Source organism: Podarcis raffonei, chromosome 10 (genome assembly GCF_027172205.1).
Source record: "Podarcis raffonei isolate rPodRaf1 chromosome 10, rPodRaf1.pri, whole genome shotgun sequence".
Classification (NCBI taxonomy): Eukaryota; Metazoa; Chordata; class Lepidosauria; order Squamata; family Lacertidae; genus Podarcis; species Podarcis raffonei.
In genome coordinates this window covers 10,547,256-10,574,411 of record NC_070611.1, presented here as the reverse complement: position 1 = coordinate 10,574,411, position 27,156 = coordinate 10,547,256, and the positions used below count along the sequence as shown (strand labels likewise).

The 27,156-nt window shown below is 41.9% G+C and overlaps 1 protein-coding gene across 2 annotated transcripts in view; it reads right to left on the bottom strand.

Moving 5' to 3' along the window:
* The window catches only part of SLC2A13 (solute carrier family 2 member 13), a 101,657-nt gene extending 75,936 nt beyond the window's left edge, over window positions 1-25,721 (bottom strand). Inside the window, exons 1-3 of one of the 2 annotated variants that reach the window (XM_053406148.1) lie at window positions 24,774-25,721; window positions 4,864-5,023; window positions 3,018-3,226 (exon numbers count right to left, since the gene is read on the bottom strand). In XM_053406148.1, the coding sequence (XP_053262123.1) occupies window positions 3,018-3,226; window positions 4,864-5,023; window positions 24,774-25,350 (946 nt within the window). In that variant the 5' untranslated portion in view covers window positions 25,351-25,721. The remainder of the gene's footprint in view (window positions 1-3,017; window positions 3,227-4,863; window positions 5,024-24,773) is intronic. The other variant, XM_053406147.1, reaches the window with a different exon arrangement.
* Between the last annotated feature and the right edge of the window lie 1,435 nt (window positions 25,722-27,156).

The following is a 27,156-nucleotide window of genomic DNA, read 5'->3' as shown; positions in this document are numbered from 1 at the left end:
ACGCCAAACAGCAACATTAAGCAACACAGTTTGGGCAAGCCCAGAGGATTTTTTTTTTTAGCTACAGACCCCGGAGACTTAACACAAACAGCTCTTAAAAGTCCACATGGTTTCAGAAGTGGTTTGCAATACTGCACAGTTTCAATTCACAAAAAGAGAAGCCAAAACCTCTTGGCACGAAGAACTAGTTGTGTGGGGGCTTTCTGGATCTCAGCCGAGATAACAGGCACAATCCAAAGAAACCGAAACACTTGCATGGGGATCTGTAAACACAGGCCACAGAAGAGATAGGCTGTTTTGCAGATTTTAAGATTTCACCCCCTTTTTCCAGCACTGGGAACTGCCGTGGTAGAAACAGCAGTCAAACTACAGGCTGCATTCAAGTTTTTCACCCTGTGTCATTATTTCGGGACCAAGCAATGAAGGCTTGGGGTGGAAAAGATTTCCTCACTGCCTGCTCCAGTTGGACTGCTTCACAGCATCCTCCTTACAGGGCCACCAACTATAGCCCATGTGTTGGTAACCTCAAGGCTGGAATGCCTCTATGTGGGGCTGTCCTTGGAGCCTGGTATGGAAGCGCTAGCTGGTGCAGAATGCAGCAGCCAAATAATAATAATAATAATAATAATAATAATAATAATAATAATTTATTATTTATACCCCACCCATCTGGCTGGGCTTCCCCAGCCACTCTAGGCGGCTTCCAAAAAAATACTAAAATACTGTAATACATCAAACATTAAAAGCTTCCCTAAACAGGGCTGCCTTCAGATGTCTTCTAAAAGTCTGGTAGTTGTTGTTCTCTTTGACATCTGGTGGGAGGGCGTTCCACAGGGAGGGCGCCACTACCGAGAAGGCCCTCTGCCTGGTTCCCTGTAGCCTCACTTCTCGCAGTGAGGGAACCGCCAGAAGGCCCTCGGCGCTGGATCTCAGTGTCCGGGCTGAACGATGGGGGTGGAGACGCTCCTTCAGATATACTGGACCGAGGCCGTTTAGGGCTTTAAAGGTCAGCACCAACACTTTGAATTGTGCTCAGAAACGTACTGGGAGCTCATGGGGGCATCTGGCTGACAACATATGAAAGCATTGTTGAAAAATCTGAACTGGCTGCCCATCTACTACAAAGCCAAGTTCAAGGTCCTTGTATTGAATTACAAAGCCCTGGACCATTTAGGTCCAAGCTACCTCAGAGACCACCTTAACCCTTCTATCCCAGAGCAGCCAGTGGGATCACCTGTAGAAGCATCAGTGGATCTCCCCCTAGTTGGCAAGGCTCATTTGATAACAACAATTGACCAACCCACCTTCTCTCTGAAGAAGCATCTAAAACATGGGTAGGCAAACTACGGCCCAGGGGCCAGATCCGGCCCAATCACCTTCTAAATCCGGCCTGTGGCCATCCGAGAATCAGCGTGTTTTTACATGAGTAGAATGTGTCCCTTTATTTAAAATGCATCTCTGGGTTATTTGTGGGGCCTGCCTGGTGTTTTTACATGAGTAGGATGTGTGCTTTTATTTAAAATGCATCACTGGGTTATTTGTGGGGCATAGGAATTTGTTCATTTCCCCCCCCAAAATATAGTCCGGTCTGAGGGACAGTGGACCGGCCCCCTGCTGAAAAAGTTTGCTGACCCCTGATCTAAAACATAAATCTGCCTCTTGCATTTCCCTGCTACTGGATCTGTACTGTACATTGCCAGTCTGTGTTTATATACTTTTTAACAGATTAAAAAAACTAATCCTGTTAAATAAACTCTAACAGAGACTGGTATAAATGGGGAAGTTCAAACACTAGCAGCATGGGTTGAAAAGTTTATTCCGTTCACGAACATCTTCACTATGACTGAAGTCTCACTCCAGTTTGGTTATAGAAAATGCACAGAAGTGGCTGTATAAGGCAAGTATAATTTGCATGACCCAAAAGCTAACAGAAGCAACTCCCAAGAATTCAATATGCTAGTTGGAATTTGCCAGCCTTTATTTCTTTGTAACCATACTGGGAACCTCACATGTCAAAATCCACTGCGAATAAAGGGAGGCAACAGACTGAAAGGTCACTGTAGAATCCCAAGTTTTAATATCACAATTGAAGGATATCAGAGCTAGCGTGCACTAGTGAGTTACTCCTGACAAGCAATTATATAATTAGGTTGTGACAATTAGAATACAGTGGTGCCCCGCAAGACGAATGTCTTGCAAGACGAAAAACTCGCTAGACGAAAGGGTTTTCCGTTTTTTTGAGTCGTTCCGCAAGACGAATTTCCCTATGGGCTTGCTTCGCAAGACGAAATGTCTTGCGAGTTCTTGCGAGTTTGTTTCCTTTTTCTTAAAGCCGCTAAGCTGTTAATAGCCGTGCTTCGCAAGATGAAAAAACCGCAAGACGAAGAGACTCGCGGAACGGATTAATTTCGTCTTGCGAGGCACCACTGTATATACACCCAGTCAATTGAGAACAGAACAAAAATTATCCTTCAAATTATTAATTTGTTTGAAAAAGTATATATGGCTGATTATTATATTGGCTTCCCCTGTTTAACTGAATCCTTGAAACTCATTAGCAATTCTTAAGACAATTATAATTTCATTATGTTAAAGTACGGAACCAAGTCTGATATTAATATATTAATTTCTTCTGAAAAATACCAATAGAATTTGATGTAGGAGCAAGGCTGTATAAAGCATAGAGCTTAGTTTAATCTTATTTTCACTGGGAGTATGGTTAGAACCAATTAGGATTGCCTGAAACCATGGGTTGCAAATTATTGATTCTTCTTGTTTTTATTGTTATTATGTATTTTGTGTTTTTATATTGTGATTTTAAGTTGAGAACTGCCCTGAGACCTGCAGGTACTATACAAATAATAGTGTAGTAGCAATAATAATAATAATAATAATAATAATAATAATAATAATAATATCAAATCTATTTCAAACTAACCTAAAATGCTGTTAACACTGTCACAGCCTGATTGTCACTCATTAATAAATGTACAAAGAAAGCAGAAATTCAGCCTTACCTGCACCAACTTCTTTTTCTTCCTCTTCTATGTTATTCTTGATGCTATCATATTCTTCATCTATTGTTTGATTACCCCGCATCAGAGACAGGATTCTTCGTGCCTTTTGAGTCTGTCCTTTTTGAATAAGCCAACGGGGGCTTTCAGGAAGAAAGAGGAAGCCAAAAAACTGTATTACAGCTGGAACTGCCGAGAGGCCCAACATATATCTGGGGGAAAGAAAAAAAAAACATTTTTAATGCAAATTTATCAAGATTCTCTCCATAAAGAACAGCAAGGATTTAAGCCGCTTTCTGAATACACTCAGTATTTCTCTAAATAAGCAGATGGAGGAAACATAGTTTATATCCTGAGATTTCCGTATCAGACGATTCCAAGAACTCTTGAGCAGGTTTTCAGTTGTTCCCTGCAGACATAATTTTAACATTGCTGTTTGCAAATCAGTTATTTCAATTACTGTTAGATAACATAAACTTAGCCCAAAGTTAACTTATATTAGATTGAGAACTACAATTATTTACATGTATCAAACAACAAATACGCTGAACAAATGCAACTCCAGAACAACTAAAGAGGCCTACAACTACAGTGGCATGACAGGTGACATATTATTCTCTCCCATTATGGATCTAATATAGAAGACAATCACATGTGTCAGGGGACTGCCATCGGAACAGGGGAGGGAGACAGGGGAATACAGAGAGCCTCCGGCGCTAGCTCCAGCGGTGGGGAAAGCCAAACCTCAAGTGGAGTAGAGATGGAAGGGGCCAGCCAAGTGAGCAGAGAGCTTGAAGATGCTACTGAGAGCCCAAGCGCCTCACCTAGCCCGGCTGGCCAGGAGGGACGTGCGCCACTTCCGCCACCCAGCTTGCGCAGGGGTGTGAAACGCAAGGAGGGGAGGAAGATTTGGGGTGTCTAAGTTCTTATGTTGGGGGAGAAGCTGGAAGGGGCCACTCCCGGATTCTGCAAGTGACTAAGACGGAAATGAACTTTGTGGTTATGCACTGTAAATAGTTTGCACTAATAAAACCTGTAAAAGACAGGTCGGAGTCCTGCCTGGTTACTCACGAGCAACCACCATCCGCATCTGACATCTTTTGAAGCCATCCAAGCTGGTGGCTATTGCTACATTTAATGATTTTTCTAGATCACTGACAGAAGATGGTCTATTCAAAACCAAGCAATTAAAAAAAAAAATTAGCTTTGGGGATTCTTAAAATTAGTTCTCTGGGTAACAGAAGAATCAAGACTTTACATGATGTTATACTGAGAACCATAGAATTGAACCCATGGGTCCTCAAGAAAGCTAGCATGCATCTTGATTACATTTGCTATAGATCTTGCCACCCTGCAAATTACAATGTTGAAAGATAAAATCCGTAGCTCCTTAATTCAATCCATTAGTAAATTTCAGCTGGATTTGCTGCCATTATTCAAAGCCAATTAGCATTCTGAGGGCACCAACTTAAAACCACAAAGAGGAAGATTCCAAGTGTACAAAAACAAAGTCTACATTTAAATCATTTAGATTTGCATCTAAAATTGTTGGGTTTAAAATAAAAATGTAATCTGTAAAATATAACACATTTGGATAGTTTCTTTGTCACCTATTATTATTATTATTATTATTATTATTGCTCCTTATTGTGATTTTGAAAGGGTAATTAATTTTTTTCACTAAAGAGTACAAAAGACATTGCCAATAAAAAATGTATCTATATCATGTGTGTATACAAATAAATATTTGTGTGTACTACACACACATTTTACACACAGAGCATGTGAATCTAAATGGCAGTGCAGCTCTAACTTTACTTTCAATAACAAACGAAAAGATTACACTAACCTCCATCCATCCTTTGGAAGATAACTGAAGGCTCCATCTATAACGCTTGCAAAGAACTGTCCTCCTGTGATGAAGAGTGTGTTTATAGTAACTAATCTGCCTCTTAGATGAGGTGGAGCAACTTCTGCAATGTATACTGGGACTGTCATAGAAGCAATACCTGGAAGAAAGTAATTAAAATTCAGTATGAACCTATTTACAAATAAGAACTATTATTTTATCATTGGCATGTGTTATCTACAATCATGGCACTCAGTCATAAACAGGAGGAAACGTTCTACCTTTCAAATAAGTAATCAAACCAAAGTACATGCTATATAAATATAGCATGTTTACAGCGCATCTGAAAGATAAGAGTTCCAAACGAAGGAGAAATCATTTGATCGTGAATACAGCGTAGAGAATTGCACTGCAAGTTGAAAATAATCAGATAAAAGAGATTGTCAATAGCTAAGCAAACAGAAGCTGAACATGTAGGAAGCGTGATGACTATTTATATGTTTGGAGGGATTTATATCCCGCATTTCAAAGCATAATACGAAAGAACAGTAGCAAACAACATAGCCGACTAAAAAAGGAATGAGTTGTAAGCAATCCATTAAGGGATATCTGTAACCATTAAAAATCATCAAAGGCAATTAAAGCCTAATAGAACAGGGCATATGTCATCTGGCACCTTAACGTATCTTAGCCCAATATCAACCCAGGCTACATTATGACTCCCTCATACTGGTGTATTTCCATTGACATGAACTAAATTACCAGCAGGTCCACAAAGCACTTTATTAAAATAGATTTCAGTAACAGGCATCTTACCAAATTGCTATAACTTTCTAAGAAAAAAGTAAGCTAACTGGTTTTTGTAGCTGTATTATTTATGTTGTGTTTTTTCCAACTCATGTCTCAAAGCACACCTAGTACTTAGAGATTAGTCTAAGTACTTAGAGAGATAAGAATATTATAATCTTATATCCATCGGAAACTTACTTATTCTGCCAATTCGGCTGTATCAAGTCAGATGCTAAAAACCAACCCCTTTTTGAAACCAAAGCCAGAAAAACTGTATCAAATACACTTTGTCTCTGTCTTCACAGGAAAGAGCATAGAGCAGATCTCTGTGCATGAACTAACTTTTGCAGAAATGGAGTCTAAGAATTAATTAAAATAATAATAATAATAATATTTTTTTAAAAAAACATGCTAAGAAGTCCAGTGACCCACTAAATTGTTGGCCCATACTTTATCATGGCCACTGGTCCCATCACCTCCTGGCAAATAGAAGGGGAAGAAATGGAGGCAGTGAGAGATTTTACTTTCTTGGGCTCCATGATCACTGCAGATGGTGACAGCAGCCAAGAAATTAAAAGACACCTGCTTCTTGGGACAAAAGCAATGACAAACCTAGACAGCATCTTAAAAAGTAGAGACATCACCTTGCCAACAAAGGTCCGTATAGTAAAAGCTATGGTTTTCCCAGTAGTGATGTATGGAGGTGGAAGCTGGACCATAAAGAAGGCTGATCGCCGAAGAATTGATGCTTTTGAATTATGGTGCTGGAGGAAACTCTTGAGAGTCCCATGGACTGCAAGGAGATCAAACCTATGCATTCTTAAGGAAATCAGCCCTGAGTGCTCACTGGAAGAACAGATCCTGAAGCTGAGGCTCCAACACTTTGGCCACCTCTTGAGAATAGAAGACTCCCTGGAAAAGACCCTGATGTTGAGAAAGATGGAGGGCACAAGGAGAAGGGGACGACAGAGGACGAGATGGTTGGATAGTGTTCTTGAAGCTACCAGCATGAGTTTGACCAAACTGCGGGAGGCAGTGGAAGACAGAAGTGCCTGGCGTGCTCTGGTCCATGGGGTCACGAAGAGTCGGACATGACTAAACGACTAAACAACAACAACAACTTTATCTGCCCTGAGCTTGCAGAAATAATTCAATTCCAGGTGAGTTGAGCGCCAGGCAGTCTCTGTGGGACAAGCTGTATTTTATATGAATTACGCTCTTCACTACTCTTGGTTCTCAGTTTGGCTGCCTTGGCATGGATTTTGTTGCAGGACTAATATCTTGAACCTAAGAATACTAAGATTTTTAAAGACAGTAATGAACAAACAAAAAAAGCTTTCTTTTGAACAGCCTCAATAAGCTGAACTGCCATACCCTATGTTCTTCAACCTTGGGTACCCAGATGTTGTTGGGCTACAACTCTCATCATCCCTAAGCTATAGCTGAAGATGATGGGACCACATCTGGGCAGCCATGGTTGAAGAACACTGTGTACTGAGCTTGCAGGACTCTGCAAGGGACAAACTAGAAACATGTAGCAGAAACTCTCCCAGCAGCCATTTGTACATGTTACAACCAAGACGAAATCCCTTTCATCTTCAAATGCTTTGTGATAGATGAGCCCAGGCTACTCATGTCAGCTTCTCCAATTTGTGGCCACCGTTCAACAGATACCTGCCAGCAGCATATTGTACACGGTATTATGCTAGCCAAACAGATGGCCTAAACCACCAATTACAGGAAATTATGAGATAGGATAAATTGAAAGATACAAAAGAGCTGGTTATGGTTTTCAGTTCCATACAACAAAGTTGCTGAAACCTCTCTTCTGCCAACTCTGTCCCACCATATTAAACTGAAATGGGATGAAGGAGTGCAAGTTAATGCTTACAGACCTAATAAGAGTTAGAGCCAAACTAAACATTACAAAATGTGCATTATCTGCATTGTCTTTCTATATATTTTTTCCTCTGCCTTCTTTCTAAGACTTGGCTTCTCCCTGCCAGCCACAAATCAAGGGGATGTCAGATGGTGATTCACACATTATACAATGTTTACATTACACATTACAAGGTAGGAGGAACGGTGGCAGCTTTGAACATTTTAATGTCTATTTTCCCCCTTTAAGATCCTCCAGCTAATTCAACTTATTAAGACTACACACTGCTTTTCAAAGTCTATCATTCACATTGTGAAATGTTTGCAGTATGGCAAAATATTTCATTCTAGAGAAAGAATTTGTAGTGGATACAAGTTTTTAGGTGATGTACAAGTTAATGAACAACCAAGTAAATATGGCTGCTTAGTTATACTCATAAGAGCCAACTCCTGGGGGCCAAGGTCCCACTGTGTCTCCCCCCCCCATAAATTATTTGATGGGGCTGCACCCCCCAAAGCCTTTCATTAACTTTTAGACAAAATATACAATACGGAAAACTTGGGTTCATGTTCAGAATGGAGACCCGTGACATGCTTCAGAAATGTACCAGAAATGACAGACATTAACATGAAATTTATTAGTTACGATGGTATATTTGAATTCCAAAGTCAATCTGAAGTTCATGAATCACAAATACAGATAACTTTAGATAACTTTAAAAAGAAATAAAGGTAAAGGTAAAGGCACCTCTGCCCGTACGGGCCAGTCGTGTCCGACTCTAGGGTTGTGCGCCCATCTCACTTAAGAGGCCGGGGGCCAGCGCTGTCCGAAGACACTTCCGGGTCATGTGGCCAGTGTGACAAGCTGCATCTGGTGAGCCAGCGCAGCACACGGAACGCCGTTTACCTTCCCGCTAGTAAGCGGTCCCTATTTATCTACTTGCACTTAGGGGTGCTTTCGAACTGCTAGGTTGGCAGGCGCTGGGACCGAGCAACGGGAGCGCACCCCGCCGCAGGGATTCGAACCGCCGACCTGACGATCGGCAAGTCCTAGGCGCTGGGTTTTACCCACAGTGCCACCCGCGTCCCTGATTTAAAAAGAAATAGATATAGTCTTATTACAATAATATTTGCCAATGTTAGCAAGCTTCTGATATTGTATGTCCTAAGATGATGATGATGATGATGATAATAATTATTATTATTATTATTATTATTATTTATTTATACCCCGCCCATCTGGCTGGGTTTCCCTAGCCACTCTTGGCGGCTTCCAACAAAACACTAAAATACAATAACCTATTAAACATTAAAAGCTTCCCTAAACAGGGCTGCCTTCAGATGTCTTCTAAAAGTTTGGTAGTTATTTTTCTCTTTGACATCTGATGGGAGGGCGTTCCACAGGGCGGGTGCCACTACCGAGAAGGCCCTCTGTATTTCTTTCAAGAGAAATACAAAAACTTGGTTGTATAATCATTCATTTATGCATTTTATTTGTATGCCGCTTTTCCACACACACAAAACTCATGCTCTAAGTGGCTTACAACAAAGAAAACATGAATACATTTCAAACAAACACCACAAAAACATTTCATAAAAACATAGCGCAAAACAATAGCAAATATACTAATATACAAAACCCCCATTATCAACATGATAAAGATAACAAGATTACTTAAACAACGCGCAGCAGCCAATAGCGAAAATAACAAAAGATGTGTCATATCAAGCACAGGGCTTACACTTAATGAGTTAAAGAACACATCCACCAACTCATGTTCCAGATGTGGCTGTGAAGATAAGAGGCAGGTCACTTCAAAGTAGCGCTGCTTCTTATACACATTAACTGAATCAATTAATGTCATATCAAGCAGTGCACATTAATTTATGTGAACTATATTTAGATAATACAGGACATTCCTAACAAAAGATAGTTAATTATCCCCATGATCCAAAAGGGGGTGTTTAAATTACACCTTGGCATTTTCCAATAAGCTTTTGTTAGTCTAAATAAATGCAGTTGCTCTGGGCAAGTACATCAGCATCAGTATAAAGGAAGAAGCTATGAATGTAACAGCCACTGATGTGGGGTCAAAAATGCTCCATGAACGATTATCTACTTTGAAACGACTTGTTTCATAAATTAAATCAGTAGTAAAATTCAAGACAAATTCAAGCCAGATTAGGCAACCGGAACAAATCTTTAAGATGTAAACAATGTAAGTGCAGTGTTATCCTATTGCGCTGCTAAATATCTTAGGATACGACCAGCCAATCGCCCCTCAGATTTGGTTTTGAGACTTTGCTGTTAACAAAATCTGACTGGTGACATAGCTTTATGATACTGCCACATTTATTGTACTATTTTTGAATAGTATTTTTGAATAGTATTAAAAAGGGATGCGGGTGGCACTGTGATCGAAACCATTGAGCCTCTTGGGCTTGCTGATTGAAAGGTTGGCAGTTCGAATCCCCGCAATGGGGTGAGCTCCCGTTGCGCTCTTGCCAACCTAGCAGTTTGAAAGCACACCAGTGCAAGTAGATAAATAGGTACCGCTGTGGCGGGAAGGTAAACGGCATTTCTGTGTGCTCTGGTTTCCATCACAGTGTTCCGTTGCGTCAGAAGCCATTTCCTCATGCTGGCCACATGACCTGGAAAGCTGTCTGTGGACAAACGCCGGCTCTCTCAGCCTGAAAGCGAAATGAGTACTGCATCCCCATGCCTTTGACTGGACTTAACCATCCAGGGGTCCTTTACCTTTCACTATTTTTGAGTGGCTAGGACCATTCAAAAGAGCAAAACCAGAGGAAAGGGGCACTAGGAACAGCAGCAACACAGAGGAGGAAACAATCCCTGTAAACAGATGAAAATGTAAAGGAGCTACACTAAAGGATCTATTCAGGAAACAGTGCATCCATTGAAAACCTCCCTTTCTCCCCAAAATTGATAGGTGACACTTCAGCTATGCTGGCTATAAAAGATTACCTTTAACTGTTCCGAGCGCATCAAGTTGCCCAACTTGCTCTTGCTGGTAACTAATGAAGTTCTACCTTTTAAACAAATATTTAATTTCAGTATGTGCTGTCTCATCTCTTTCACCCCCTGGTTAGCAAACTCTCAGCTCAAAGTCACATGGGATGAATAAATCCTCAGGCTTTTTGCTAGCTGCTGGGCAGAAAGGTCTATTAACACTTCTGATTTTTCCATCACCTGCATGACAGTTTGAGATAAGGGTTTTTACTGTTCAATTGCAGGACCTGGAAGGAGTGTTAATAGATGCAGTAGAAACACAGAGGTGGCAGGATATGTGTGTGTGTGTGTGTTTGTGTGTGTGTATTCAACAATATACTGTAGTATTTTCTGCACAAAAAAGCCACCATTAAAACAACTGGCATTAAGAACTGCTCTCACCAGTTGTTAGAAGTTGAGTGTGACCTGCCTGCTTCCCTATCATATTGCTGGTATCCTCTGGCTCAAAAGACAATAGGCTACCTCTGGGGGTGAAGTCAAATCACTGTAATAGCAACACCAAAGTGACCTCCCTATGGCGCTAGCCTGGACAGTGTGAATGGAGGTCCTGATGGTAGTAACTAAATTTTAGTCAGAGTAGACCCACTGAAATTAACGTTCATTCATTTCAATGGGTCTACTCTGAATAAAGTATAATTGAATATCACCATAAGGAACAAGCAATTTAATCCTTCTAAGTGTTTACTTTGGGTGCAACAGCTTTCCAAGCCATGTGCCCATTACCTTTCATCCTCTCCCTTTTGACATTCTGGCTGGTTTTTGGCTGGCTGAGATGGTTTTATGAAACTGGTATCAATCATTCATTTTGTTTCCTTCTGCTGCTTTTATCTGTTCTGTTTTATCTCACTGATGTATGCTGCTTAAACTTTTGTATTTCCCCCCCATGTCACACTGTTTTAGATGCTAGCTCCCTTGGATTACTTTTAGGAAAATAAGGATTGTAAGTCTTAAATAAAAATATTAGCAACAGTAGACTCTAGATTATTACTTTTGGAAAATTTATATGTATCTTTTTTCATGGCAAATTGAGCCAACGTGGTATAGTGGAAGTGGGAAATCAATGCTTATATCTACAATACTTTAGGATTTCACAACATGACTGTTAAGGTGGGTGCCATCATATTTTCACCTGCTTGGAGCCTTGCAAGCTCTTGAGATAATCATACAAATCCAAATATTCCGAACATCAATGGGAGAATAATTTGAAGAGCTTTTAAAACCAATTTGAACTCCGTTTTTATAGTATGTATTTTTTGAAAAAAATATCCTGAATATAAATATGTTGGTCTACATTTATCTCATAAAACTGAATCATGACCATCTGTCAGACAGATAAAAGCTACTTTAGGTGTGGGCATTATAAATACAGTAGGCTGCATATTGTATTTATTATTATGAGGTTCCAAATGAACCTACGACTAGCTACTCATCACGGTGCAGAAATTTAGGAAGTGTAACTTGGCAAGATCATCCATTGAGCCCATATGGATGGTCCTGTACTTCAACAAGGATATTTACTTTCCATCACATTCTATTTTAGCCAGCACTATTTTGTACAGTTACTACCATCTGCTGCTTCTTGAAAACACTTGTTACAGCCATCTTATGGCCATATACTCTGAACTCAGTCCCGCTTTGTTCACTAGTATTGAATGCCAAATCCATAAGAATTGCAAATCCATAAGGATTGCACCCAACAGAAATCTGGCTGCTGTTTCTAAGCAAATAAAATTCAGCAGCGTGATTCAAAGATTAAAAATGTGTTCTTAGGTTATATTCAGTCTCTTGTTGTCCTTGATGCTGGCATCTATCTGTCTTGGGAGACAATGGAAGAGTGCACCTTCAGGGGTAAAACCAAACTGTTGGTGAGTTACAGCGCCTGCTATGGCTGTAGAGACCGATATGGAAGAGACATGTATTGTTGCAGGAGGGTCAGATGAAGCCATCCAGTTTTGCTGCTACGGATGCACAATGGTGTTTCTTCTCCCTGCACTCCTCCCAGAAGTCATACCTCCACTGGTCACTGCTATGGATGCACGACCTGCCTTCAGGCATTGTAGCTGTCTGCAAGGGATTCCCATATGGTGGGTTTAATGTTGCCAGCCTTCATGTCAAGATCGCAGACATCTTTGTAACACGGAGTTGGTCTGCCAACAGGCCTAGTGCCTGAAGCCAGCTCCCCATAGAGCATGTCCTTGGTGATCCTGCCATATAAATTCAATAAATAAATCTTCCATTCTGTGGACATGACCAAGCTGGCGTAGACGTCACTGAGATCAGAGTACAAAGATGCTGGGAATGCATGCTCCGGAGAGCAGATCATTGTTTGGTCCTGCTATGCAATGCTCAAAATTTTCCTAATGCAGCACATATGAAAAGCATTGAGGCATTGGTCCTGGTGGATGTAAGTTGCCCACGACACTCTCCCATAAAGCAGTGTGCTCAACATGCAAGCCTGGTAGTCCTTCATCTTGATATTGGTCATTAGCATCACATTCTGCCATACCCTTTTGGAGAGGCAAGCTATTGCTGTAGCAGCATTGCCAATACACTTGTGCAGCTCAGCATCAATGGAAAGGTTGCTGGTTAGGGTGGAGCTCAGGCAGACAAAATTGTCTAGGACCTCAAGCATGTTGTCACCACTGCTGATGCATGTTTAGTTTACCCACATTTTAAAAAAGCTTTCAAGCTCTCAGACTTGTTGGGGGGGGGGCACTTGATGTGCCAGTTTTGGAAGGCTAGAGATTGTCCTGCAAAAGCACCCCTGAGCCTTGCAGAGGTGGTGCGCTGAGCAGACATTGCCCAGCAAGCAAAGTGGAGAGCTTAAAAGCTCTTTTTGCTCCAGGTAACCACAAGTGGATCCAGAATGAAAAAAGCTTTTAAATTCTCTGTTACGCTTGGGATTTGATTTTTGGAATTTTAACCATCCTGCCTTCTACCACATTTGTTTGAAATCATGCAATAATAATAATAATAATAATAATAATAATAATAATAATAATAATAATTTATTTATACCCTGTCCATACAAATGCATGTAATATGAGGGATTACTGAAAAACAACCCAAATGGCAGAGTAATAAGTGATTGCTGAATTGTGCCCTACTAGGGTTTGGCACTTTTTATGCCTATTTCAACGGAAGGATTAAGCATGTGCTGAAATCTCCCCTATTCATCCACAGGTTTTAAGGGTGCTTGACTTAATTTCCACTCTACCTTCTTGTAGCCTGTCTTTCATATGGTGTTTCCATATCAATTTTGCAGCATAGTTATAAAGTGGTTAGGAGACCAAAGGTATTTATTTGCCAGGATGCCACAGCGGCTCATTCATGATAAACTGATTTTGTAAAATTGGGGAAAGTGCAGAGGTAATAGCATGAATAGCAGAGCAAGTACAGCACCATGAATAGCAGAGGAAGACAACTCCTGTACTTTCATATATGAACCACTCTCAGGCTTTGCATTTTAGCATGGAAATTTCCTAAAATGCAATCTCCACAGCTAATTCAAAAGGACTCCTTCTACATATAAAACTAGATTTTAACACTATGCACTTAGCCACTTTAGAGGAAATCCAACACGGAAGATGCAAGAGAATTTATCCAATATTAAACTTCAAGTGCCTTCAGCTTCTTTTTTGCTTCTCTGCAGACCAAAAGACACTTTCATTAATAATTTTCTTTCAATGTTGTGCTCATGAACTACACCCTAGGCTTGAGTATGAATCATTGTTATTGAATGGAAAGTGACTGGAAGAGGGAAAAGTTGGATAAAAATGGTGCCTTAAACTCACTAGAAAGTTAACATTTTGAAGGAGGTATATTTTTATCATGTACCTACTAAACCAACTGTTCAGGAATAGCACTATCCAAGCAAAAATGAAGAAGGATAGCATTTCTAGAAGCGTATTTATTACAATAATTTATATCCTGTCTTCCTGGATACAAGTCCTTCAAAGGCAAATTACAAGTAACATTTAACTACTTTTAAAAAATCACAATAATATGGACATACTGGTGTCATCAGGATCCTTCCATTATGGCAACTGTTAGTAGCATAGCCGAGTGACAGACTCTATCATGGGGAGCTGAGCCAGAGCAAACCCCAATGTCTCCTTCCCTCTTTCCTGGTATGTTTGAGGTTTGTCATAGTAACAAAAGGCTTTATCCACTGACAGCTATTTATCAAGCTTTATTAATATGAGGGACTTTAAGAAGGTAGTTTGCATGTTCACTTAGACACCAGCTTTACACACCTTAAAAAGTCCTTTAAAAAGGTCCCTATTACGCAGGTTCAAGTCCAACGACAATCAGACACAGGAGTGGTATCCTTCCTGTTTAATTAACTGAACCTGGTAACCTCCAATTCAGAGACCCACTCAAGTCAATTTTTGTCCAGTGTTCAGTCACTTTCCATTGGGGAGAACGAAGTGATTAACTTTATCTTCCTTGGTCTAATGACTGCTCCTCAAGCCAATAATTAAAGAGAGCATAAAAGCAATGAACACCGAGGGCAAATAAAGAAAAAAGACAAAATCTTAATACATGAAGTCTAATCTATATATAAACTAGTCACAGCTTCTGAATAAAAGCTTATGCCCCATGTAAAAGTACTTGCATCAAGTGTCCTATCCTATGACATGGATGGTTAACATTCTCAGTTAATACTTAAATATTTTTCATATTGGGGCAGGAGAGGTAAATAAACTCAAAGCAATTACACAGCAAAAACACATTTTCTATAAGCAGACACCGAAATGCTGAAAAACCAATGCCGTCCTGAGGAGCACCCTATTGTACCAATACTCAGGCTTGTGGCTGCACCACACCGGCCTGCTTGAGGCATGTTTTACCAATCTTTTACAATGCTTAATAGATTGTATGAACAGTTTTGCAGGTAGCAATAATAAAAAAACGCATTTCCAACTGTGTGGCTTCTTGCTACCTAACATCTTTTTTTTAAAAAGCGGCTTTTACTCTGCTGCAGGGGTGCACATTACTGCTGGTTTTATTGGTTATGTGAATAAGGAATGTGCAAGGAACAAGTCTCTAAAATCAACATCAGATCAGTAGGAAATGAATGCTGGTTGCCTTCACTGCAGGAATATTACTACACCCTAATTAACACTAGCAAATGAAGGGAGTCCATGAATTGCTCCTGATCTTTTAGCCATGGTGAAGAGATCAGCAGCATTACGTCTGCGCCAGCTCTACATCTATTTGGGCAACAGTCCGCCCAGGGGAATAGAAAAAGTGCTGCTGGTTGTCTGGGTAACCAACCATTTCAAGGATAACTAAAACAACCCTATAATGCAGCTTCTCGATGACACATGTCACTTCACACTCAGTTTCCAAAAAGCTTATTGCTTGACAGAATGCTTCATTATCTTTTTCACATCACCATGCAACAGAATGAGAAACCATGGAACAACAAAACGCATCCCAGTGGAAGGGTTCTTGTACTATGTCATTAAAAACTGGGAACTGTAATCAGATCTCAAAGTAGATTATGTGTATAATTTCAGGGATTTAATACGCCGACATGAAGCAATACTCGAAGTGCAATGAATCATGTCAAACATCTGCCTGCTGTTTTCCAGCCAAAGAAACAATGCATATTACCAAAGTGTATTTGGTAATTAATTGCACTTTCCAAGTTGACTTCCCTGGAAGCTGACATTACTGCAGTCATTAAGAATCTGAAACTGTTTTAGCATTGAAACCTATGCCCTTCTGTTAAATCTCAAGTCTTAGGTTTCCCCAAATACAAACAGAATCATAAAACAAATGTAAAGGACTAGTAAAAGTGGACAGAGAAGTCACCACAACCCTCATTGCCTCAACTCTGCATCTTCCCCTTCTACTTATCCCCTACTTAGCTGAGAATCCCAGGTTTTCTCAAGCACATACACAAAAAGACAAATATTTTCAATAAAAGTTGTACTATTGTATATACTGTAGAAAGCATCTAAGCTGGACAGTAAAGGAAATTTAGCGTATCTATCTACTGTGCTTCTACTTGCAAAACATGAGTATCTCAAGTCCAGAGTTCTGCAACTCCAGCATGCTACAAACAGAAAAATTTGGGTATCTTCACTGTTCTACTACTACATCAGTAGTAGCCTTCTTGCAACCAGTCTCTGGATTTTCATTACAACATGGAAGACATGCTTAAACATTCCAAATATCAGTCCCACAGACAGAAATAGGGACCTCGATTTCTGCAGATTTCCAATTATTCTGCTCAAGTTGTTCACCTTGAAAATATCTGTCGCCTTCTAAGGGCAACATGTTATACAGCAGTCAAGTAATTTGAATAACTTACACATCTTAATTTAAATTCATGTGCATCTACTGATTTCCCTAATGAACCAGAAGCAGTTCAAATACTGGAATGCTCATTATGCAGCTTCCAAACAGGAACAGAAAACCCACACCTCATTTGTATGTCTTACAAAGCAGTCCCTGTACAGAAGATGTACTGAAGAACAACAGTCAACATAGGTTGACTGTCAAGTAACAACAGAAATCTGTTCATGCATTAGTAATAAGCATCACTCCCATTATTTACTGCAGACACAGGCTGTCAGTACATAGCCCCCATTAATTTGGTAGCTGCTGCACTTTAAGTTTGACCTCTCGTACTGTAATTGCTCCTAGACACACTGAGTGGATGGAATGGATTTTTAAAATCAGATTTAAAAAACAAAAACAACTACACCATGTTTCAAAACAACCTAATTTGAAAGGAAACAGAATAAAAAATATGCTCAAGTCTTAACTTAGGTCTTAAAAATTATTCATAAATATCTGCCAAACAAAGAGTTAAAAATCAGTGGTGTTCTGAATAGAAAAATGAGATAGTGTCATGTACTGTATCATAGGGGAGGGAAGAGAAATGTGCTTTAAATGTAAAGCATTTTTTAAAGCATTCAGCAGTAAATTTCAAGGTTCTGTTTTACTAAAGGATAAATAAAGGTAAAGGGACCCTGACCATTAGGTCCAGTCGTGACCGACTCTCGGGTTGCGGCGCTCATCTCACTTTATTGGCCGAGGGAGCCGGCGTACAGCTTCCGGGTCATGTGGCCAGCATGACTAAGCTGCTTCTGGCGAACCAGAGCAGCGCACATAAACGCCGTTTACCTTCCTGCCAGAGCGGTGCCTATTCATCTACTTGCACTTTGACGTGCTTTCAAACTGCTAGGTTGGCAGGAGCTGGGACCAAGCAACGGGAGCTCACTCCATCGCGGGGATTCGAACCGCCGACCTTCTGATCAGCAAGTCCTAGGCTCTGTAGTTTAAGCCACAGCGCCACCCGCGTCCCTAAAAGGATAAATATTTCACTTCAAAAGTGGTCGTTCGGGGCATTAGAGTTTTCAGTGATTTTTAAAAAGCTGACATATTAGAAGCTTTCAGGCTGCTATACTTTCCAGTGTTCAAAGTATGTTAATTGCCTGCAAAAACTTCAGCAACATCTACACAAGCAAGCTCTGGCAAAAGCTAACTGAAACTGGAATTAAGAAACAAGCCTATATAGAAGGACAGCTAGAAGTGTTTTATTTATTTTTATGCATACAACTCACCCAAGGGCAAACTTCTAGCATTTCTCCTCACTTGTCAGTGTGGGGGTTATAGAAAATGGATACAACATGCACTGTTCCTTAAACAAAAACATTAAACAGTAGTTTGTACCTGCATCCCATACAGTATTTTCAATGCAAAATTAGAAGCAAACTCACTACAAGTTTTTCATTTAAAGCTATTAAGCACAAATCTGTTGTTGGTGGGGAAAGCATGAGCTGGATGTTGTTATACAGCTACATTACTAAATCACAGGTATGTGGCTAGCTGATAGCCACATACTGGTATTCATGTTAGAAACTCCTCAATATATAAGCTAACTGCCAAATGGCTCCTTAAACCAGGTTTACAGTCACAAACAAACGTTTAAACAAATGGAATGGAATGCAAATGGAATGCCTAGTTGCCATTTGGGGGCCAGACGGTTCGAAAGTCGTATTTTTCAATATGACTTTTTTGTTCCTGAAATTCATTCTGATTGTGCAGATAAAATATAACAGATATGTGTTGCTAGTCTGTGAAAACAGTCAAGATCCAAGGATCCCCAGGCACGCACCTCCAGATGGTGGTGACGTCAGGCGCCAGGATAGCACCCAGGCATCTTCACTTGGTCGCAGGTGGCTAATAGCCAGGTGCAAAATGTACCTGGCAAATTTCAAATGCTGGTGTATATAAAGGTAAAGGGACCCCTGACCATTAGGTCCAGTCGTGGCCAACTCTGGGGCTGCGGCGCTCATCTCGCTTTATTGGCCAAGGGAGCCGGCGTGCAGCTTCCGGGTCATGTGGCCAGCATGACTAAGCCGCTTCTGGCGAACCAGAGCAGCGCACAGAAACGCCGTTTACCTTCCCGCCAGAGCAGTACCTATTTATCTACTTGCAGTTTGACGTGCTTTCAAACTGCTAGGTTGGCAGGAGCTGGCGTATATACCAGTGGCAAATAAGAACTTTTACCATAGAACAAGGCAATAAACCTCTTATCGGCAAAGGCAGCTGGATTCTCTGTTTCTCCCCTTTCCATCAGAATTCCACAAAAGCACTGACACAGGTGTGCAGGCTATTAAGTTTTGTGGACTTAATTGCAAAGCTGCTCTACTGAACAACAATCAACATGACAACATGAATTATAATGTCCAGGACTTTATACTAATCAACTAAATAGCAGTTATTTGGCATCAATTCAGTATCACCAACCATGTTCATACTGACAGCAGTGGTGATAGTTTAATAAGGTACCTCTATTTAATAGTATTTAACTCAGTTTTTAATATATCAAAACAAGAAACAATGTTGAAAGATAAAATATAAAATCAGTAAAGACAATAGCCTTGTCCAAAACATTAAGTCACAATACACACAAAATGAAATCTTCTACTAGTGCCCCATAGCTCAAGAACACAGAAAAGATGAGTCAGTTTTCCTTATTGCTCTTTAGTGTTCCAACCTATTATGTCTAATTTGAACATACACTTACTGTTCAGCTATGTTTATTGCTTTTTTTACAGCCCTCAAGAAGTTACTTAAGCCCCATAGCTCCCTCTGATGGTCGATTTGACAATGAAAAAGTTAACTGTGATTTATTTCAAGAACAGAAAAGAGGCCTTTAAATTTAGGGATATGGTACTAGAAGCACTCTAGATATTGTTGGATTCCCAAGTCCCATCAGTCCCAACCTGCATGGTCAATGGTAACTTAGTCTAACAACCTCTAAAAGTCTACAGGTTCTCATCTCTGCTTTAAATCTTGCTGCTGCTACTACTATTATTTTTAATTACCCACTCTTTACAATAATGTCCCAGGACAGGTTACATCAATTTTAAATTCTGTATTAAAAACAGTTCAAAACAAATTACAGCCACAGGAATACTTTAATACTTGAAGTCTTGGGTTATTTTCATTTGGTTGGTATGATTATGGTTTTTTCCATTAGATGTTGTGTTCAGCTTATCAGAACCTGAAAATAATTGATTAAGCCTTTCAGAGATGTTGCATTCCACCCAAGAATTGAACTAATTATCTTTCTCTACAAAGAACCCAGTTGACTTCCAAGTGACTTCCAAGCATCCTGCTACAAACTAGGTCCACTCCTGCTTGCTTTTATACTGCAACAGGCACTTTTAAGACACCCTGCAGACTAAAGCAAGTTTTTTAAGTTCTTATCTTACCACCAGAAAAAAAACAAAGCCTGCTGAAGGCTACACCTATAAACACACAGACACCATCATTAAACTATTTCACTATTTTTCTAGACCATTTTACAACCTAGTAATTCACATCAGATACATTTGCTGGGCACCTAAGGCTAAAATCCATTATTCACACTGAAGTGGTTCCATCTGGTGACCTACAACTACTGAATTAAATGGACTACTGTTTAAATCCATCCTATTCATGATTCAATGGGCAAATCTGGTTTTGAATCAATCAAATGAAGAAGGGCAGCAAGCCAGGGTTTCACTCCCACTAAAGCATAAGTGTTTGGACCAAAACCTGATAACTCAAACCTATTAAAAGAGATAACATGTTGATTAAGTTTCCTTTACAAGACGTGCAGAACACAGACTGACATACAGATTAGTTAGTCTATGCAAATTATATCAATTTAAAAGTAGGTGCACATAAAAAGAGAAAAACAATAATGTTCATTTTTACTTTTAAGACTAATTGCCAAATTACCTTTTTTGCAGAGGGTTAGATCCAGTCTAACTGCACTTCAGTCCCAATAATTACAGTACCCAAAAGCTTTGTACAACAAACGAAGAGTCAAATATATGTACTTCAAGTGTAAACACACTAAATTATGAATTCCCAGAAATAAACACAGCTGAGCAGCATGAATAATTATGAATTATTACTCACGATCCATCAGCCTTATGCCAATACAATTACACTAACTTCTTAGAAGGAGTATTCTACAAACTCCTGTAATTGTTCAATGAATGGCTGAGAGCAGAGGCTCCCTCTATCTGTTTTCAAAAAGTTGTTGCTCTGTTTGAAAAGCACATCCCATGCTTCTGATAACAAAAGCTTGCAGCAGTACAGCTTCACAGATGCAAACTGTGAAAAGCAATGCAACAATGGTTCTCAACTAACTGGTTCTGTCTCCCAACAAGAAATAAACTTGAAGTATGCATCACAACTGAGCAAGTTATTAAAAAAAGGAGTGTAGCACACAATTATGTAATGAAAAACCAATGGCAAAAGAGAAAAGTGTGATCTCATGTATTTGTAGTACTTGTTGATTACAAGGTTTAGTTCTCATTTATATTGTGAAAGGGTTAAAAAAATGGAAACAGACTCTGCTGTCCAATTCTAACAGAACACATTAGAAGAGACAAATGGAAGGAAGACTGAAATCAGAATATGTATGACAAAGAGAACAGCATAGTGCTGAGTGATCTCTAGGAAAAGATGTAACTGAAGGCATGGGCTGAATCAGTGACCAAGTTTTCACACTGCAAACAGCCAGAAAAAAAGAAGATATACCAAGAGAAGAAAAGGTAAATATGGGCAGAATAACAAAAGCACACAACAAAACCACAAAATTTTAAGATAGAGAAAAGAGGTTTCAACGATAGAGAGGCCAATAAGAAGATAATATATACTGTGAAGAATACCAAGTTGTGAATCTCTGGCTAATGCATTTCCAGGAAATTATTGCCATCTTGCCTTTGTCCAAGATTGAGAGTACCGAAGACAGACACCTAGACATACTTATATAAGTGTGTTCTACTTAAACGAAATTCCAAATGAACTGTTCAAAAATGAGGTAGAAAAGGTGTACGTGTTCCATTGTTAGTAATCTGACCACCACTTATCACTAGGCTTTCTTCCTCAGCATTTTTCTACACAAATAGTAAGCTGTACAGGGCTGATGCCTGGGTTAGAGAGTTATGGGGAAAAGAGAGTGGGAAGATCATATAGGCTTCCCTAAACTCCTTGCCAGGAGGACTGAATAAAAGTTCTACAAAAAAAATATTCCTTCTACAAAAATGTATGCCACTAAATGCAAAATCCTACACACATCTATGCAGATGTCCCACATTATTCAACGAGACTTACTCTAAGGCAAGTTTGTATGGTTGCAATTTATGCGTTATCAACTGTTAAAAGACTTTAGTAAGTTTATCTTCCAAAGTCAATTCATAAAGCAAGTTCTGGGAAAGCTCAACTTTCAGATACTGTGTGTTACTGAACGATGGCATCATAAGAAACAGCAAGGACCCTTCAATATGCTAGGAGAAAAAAATGAAACAGGTAAAGACTATCTGTTTGCCATTACTGTACTTAAACTTACTTAAGTAATGCTACACATTAACTGTGGGATTGCTTTCCCAACTGTACAGATAAATGGTGCCTTTTCAGAGATGTGCCGTTTCTCCCCACAATACCATTTGTTGCACCATCTGAATTTTAACTCAGGATCTTTTGAGCCAAAGTTAGCCCTCCTGAACATCTTTCAAAAATATAAAGTACGGCTTTCAAGCTACAGTATAATTGTATTTTGCCAGCTAGGCTACATTAAATATTCTATGCTAAAGAAAACACCACTGGCAGTGACAACAATGATCACCTTTAAAATGAATTTCTGACTTGCAAAAGGACAATGAGAGAGGGCCACTTAACAGCACAAACCGTTCCCTTTGAGAACAGATAAATATAGGGCTTTTCTTTTAAAAAGACAATTACAATGATGATAAATAATAATGACTAACATATTGAATAACTTCCTTCTTACATTAGAGTCAGGCTGTTCACTTGGCAGTAGACATTAAGAGCTGAAGTCTTAATTTCTAAAGTTATCCAAGCTAAGCAGTGGACAGATGAAAGGGGGGGGGGGGGTTTGGGGAGAGCCATCTCTTTGCTCTAAATGGAAAAACGCTGAGGTTAAAGGTAAAGGTACCCCTGCCCGTACGGGCCAGTCGTGTCCGACTCTAGGGTTGTGCGCCCATCTCACTTAAGAGGCCAGGGGCCAGCGCTGTCCACAGACACTTCCGGGTCACGTGGCCAGCGTGACAAGCTGCATCTGGCGAGCCAGTGCAGCACACGGAACGCCGTTTACCTTCCCGCTAGTAAGCGATCCCTATTTATCTACTTGCACCCGGGGGTGCTTTTGAACTGCTAGGTTGGCAGGCGCTGGGACCGAACGACGGGAGCGCACCCCGCCGCGGGGATTCGAACCGCCGACCTTTCGATCGGCAGGTCCTAGGCGCTGAGGTTTTACCCACAGCGCCACCCGCGTCCCTTAACGCTGAGGATACAAGGGTGCAAACCCCGAGCAGTTTGATAAAGTTACCTGTTCTGCACTGCACAAGCCACACAATTGGGGCCTTTTGAGGAAGAGGAGTTCCCTCCTCTAGCCCCACCAATACTACTCTCAAGAAAAGTTTGCTGTATGTTACAACCAGTGCTTTTTTTTCTAGGGATACTCAACGGCATGCAGTACAGGCACATTTTTCTAGAAGAAAAGCCCTGGTTAAAAGTGTGGCACTTACTGTAACCACTTTTTGGCGAGCACTGCCACAGGCACCTTTTTCTCTAAGAAAAGCATTGGCTACAATAGCTGGGGGAACTCTACATATGTGCAAAGAAACTAGCTTTTTTGGGGGGGGGGACTGAAAAAGAGGCAAGCTGCAAGATTCCTGCACAAAACAGTCTCAGTCCACTTCCACTGAAACAAGCAGGCACGCAGGTCTGTTGCAATGCCCCAAAGTGGAGCTGAAACGGGGGGGGGGCAAGTGTGCTGTGTGCAGTGCAGAACATAGTGATGTATGGAAGTGAGAGCTGGACCATAAAGAAGGCTGATTGCCGAAGAATTGATGCTTTTGAATTATGGTGCTGGAGGAGACTCTTGAGAGTCCCATGGACTGCAAGAAGATCAAACCTATCCATTCTTAAGGAAATCAGCCTTGAGTGCTCACTGGAAGGACAGATCGTGAAGCTGAGGCTCCAATACTTTGGCCACCTCATGAGAAGAGAAGACTCCCTGGAAAAGACCCTGATGTTGGGAAAGATGGAGGGCACAAGGAGAAGGGGGCGACAGAGGACGAGATGGTTGGACAGTGTTGTTGAAGCTACCAGCAAGAGTTTGACCAAACTGCGGGAGGTGGTGGAAGACTGGCGTGCTCTGGTCCATGGGGTCACGAAGAGTTACTAAACGACTAAACAACAACAACAACAACATGTGAATAAGGATCACTGAGTTTTCCCAGTAGTGATGTATGTATGGAAGTGAGAGTTGGACCATAAAGAAGGCTGAGTTTGACCAAACTGCAGGAGGCAGTGGAAGACAGGAGTGCCTGGCGTGCTCTGGTCCATGGGGTCACAAAGAGTCGGACACGACTAAACGACTAAACAACAACAAGTTCTCTTAGTTTGAGTAAGTCCTCCAATCCTACCCTATTTCACAACATGCTAGGATGCTGTGGAATTCAATACATATTTAAGGCAGCACCATTTAACAATCCTGCGAACAAGATGATCCCCCAAATAATATACATGTCCATGGGGTCAGGAAGAGTCGGACACGACTAAACAACACTGGGGGGAAAGCGGTGCGCGGAGGATGCAAAAAAAGAAGATGGCAGCAATGCCCCAAGTTTCTCCAGGAGGGCCCGAGGGGAGGGTGGCTTACCTATGCCCAGCCCCACCACGACGCGCCCGGCCAGCAGCGTCTCCTTGTCCTGGGCGGCCGCCAGCACGGCTGCCCCGGCCGTGAAGATGCCGCTGGCCAGCAGGATGCAGGCTCTCCGGCCGCACCAGCCGTTGAGGACGCCGCCCAGCAGCGCCGAGAGGGCGGCGGCGCCCACGGTGCTGGAGACCAGCAGCTCCTGCCAGAAGGCGTCCAGGTGCAGCTCCTTCTTGAGCAGCAGCAGCGCCCCGGACACCACGCCCGTGTCGTAGCCGAAGAGGAAGCCGCCCAGCGCCGAGAAGACCGACGCCACGTACACGAAGCTGGGCGTCTCGTCCCGCTGGAACTGCCGCCGGGCCGCCCGCTCCAAGTCCGAGCAGCCGCCGCTGCCGCCGCCGGACGCTTGGCTGTGGAGGCTGGAGCACGACTCGGCGGCGGCCAGGAGGCTCCTCTCGCCCAGGCTAGCCGAGCCCTCGGCGGCGGCGGCGGGCGGCGGCTGCTGCTGCTGCCGCCGGCGCTTCTCCCCCATCAGGTTGCTGAGGCTCTTCAGGGTATATTCCACATTGGCCTTGCGGGACATGGGGCAGCCGGCGCCGCCAGCCCTCTTCGGCGGCCTCTGCTGGCGGGCGCGGGAAGAAGCGCCCTGAGGTAAAAGCCCCGCTCGGGATGGCGGTCGGTCGGTCGGTCGGCGTGTGTAGAGAGGCGGCTCAGTGCGCGACTCGCTGCCGAGGCGCCTCGCTGCTGCTGCTGCAGCCGCCGCCTCTCATCCTCCTCCTCTTCTTCGCTCGCTGAGGCGAAGGAGCGCCGCTTGCCACCGTCGCCGCCTCACGCCCACCGGGGCCTCGAGCGAGGGAAGGAGCCAGGAGCGAGCTGCCACCTCAGCCCGTGACTGGCCCAGCGAGGAAGCGAGCGAGGCGGCCATGAGGCGGGGCGAAGGGCGGGAGAAAGGGCGGAGCGGCCTGTGCGTGGGTTTGTGTGTATCCGCCCTCCTCATTTTCCCCCCTCATTTTTTTACATTCTTTCCCTCAGGAAAATAAATAAATATCCCTTTCTCGTCGTCGTCGCCTCGCAGGCACAGAGCAAGCGCGGGGAAGGCATATCTCGAGCACGCGCGTAGTGGTCGCTGAGGCGGGAAATGGCCCAGCCTGCTCCCTCAGGGGTCCGCGTGGGGCTTTGAAATCCGTGGCAGGGATCGCGTGGGTTTGTACGCCCACGCGTCACGGGGATCCCACCCCTGGAACTCACGGCAGGGCTGGGGGGGGTGGAATCAGGACCCCCGCTGGGCAGGAGGGGCCTAAATACCAGCACATTTTGAAGCATTCTTTTAAAAAATAATAATTATTATTTGGTTTTTCAGATTAAAATGTTACGGTCACATATCCAACATGCAACATAAACATAAGATTCCAAGGAATCTCCTCCCCTTTGTGGGCCCTATTGCCCATCATTTCCTCCTGCATCTTTTATAATAATCCAGAACTGTTGTGTCCAAAATTCACCATTAAAGTACAAGTGATATTCCAATCCAGGGGTCAGCAAACTTTTTCAGCAGGGGGCCGGACCACTGTCCCTCAGACCTTGTGGGGGGCCGGACTATATTTTGAAGGGAAAAAATGAATGAATTCCTACAAATAACCCAGAGGTGCATTTTAAATAAAAGCACACATTCTGCTCATGTAAAAACACGCTGATTCCTGGACTGTCCGGATTGACAAGGCGATTGGGCCAGATCCGCATAGCTGTCAACGTTTTCCCTTTTTTAAGGGAAATTCCCTTATTCCGAATAGGATTCCTCGCAAGAAAAGGGAAAATTTGACAGCTATGCGGATCCAGCCCCTGGGCCTTAGTTTGCCTGCCCATGTTCCAATCCTACTAACAATTTTAACTGTTTACAATGGTATTTTAAGATAAGTTATCAATTTCCCCCGTTCCTTGTTAAAATTTTGGTCTTCCTGATTTCTGATTCTTCCGGTCATTTGGGCCATTTCAGCATAATCCATCAACTTGATCTGCCATTCTTCTCTGGTCGGGACTTTATTCTTTCCATCTCTGGGCCAATAACATCTGCGCAGCTATGGTCGCATACATAAATAGTCTTTTCTCCCATGGGATTTTGGCACCTAGAATTCCTAAAAGGAAGGCTTTGGTTTTTTTTTAGAAAAGGTTATTTTAAACATTTCCCCCCAACTCATTATATGTCACATTTTGAAGCATTCATCCCTCACCCTGCCAACATTCCTCCCTCGAAAATAGGGACATCCTATTCCATCATCATCATTTATTTTATTTATACCCCACTCATCGGACTGAGTTGCCCCAGGCCATTCTAGTCAGCTTCCAAAATATATTAAAGACATCATAAAACATTGAAACCTTCCCCATGCAG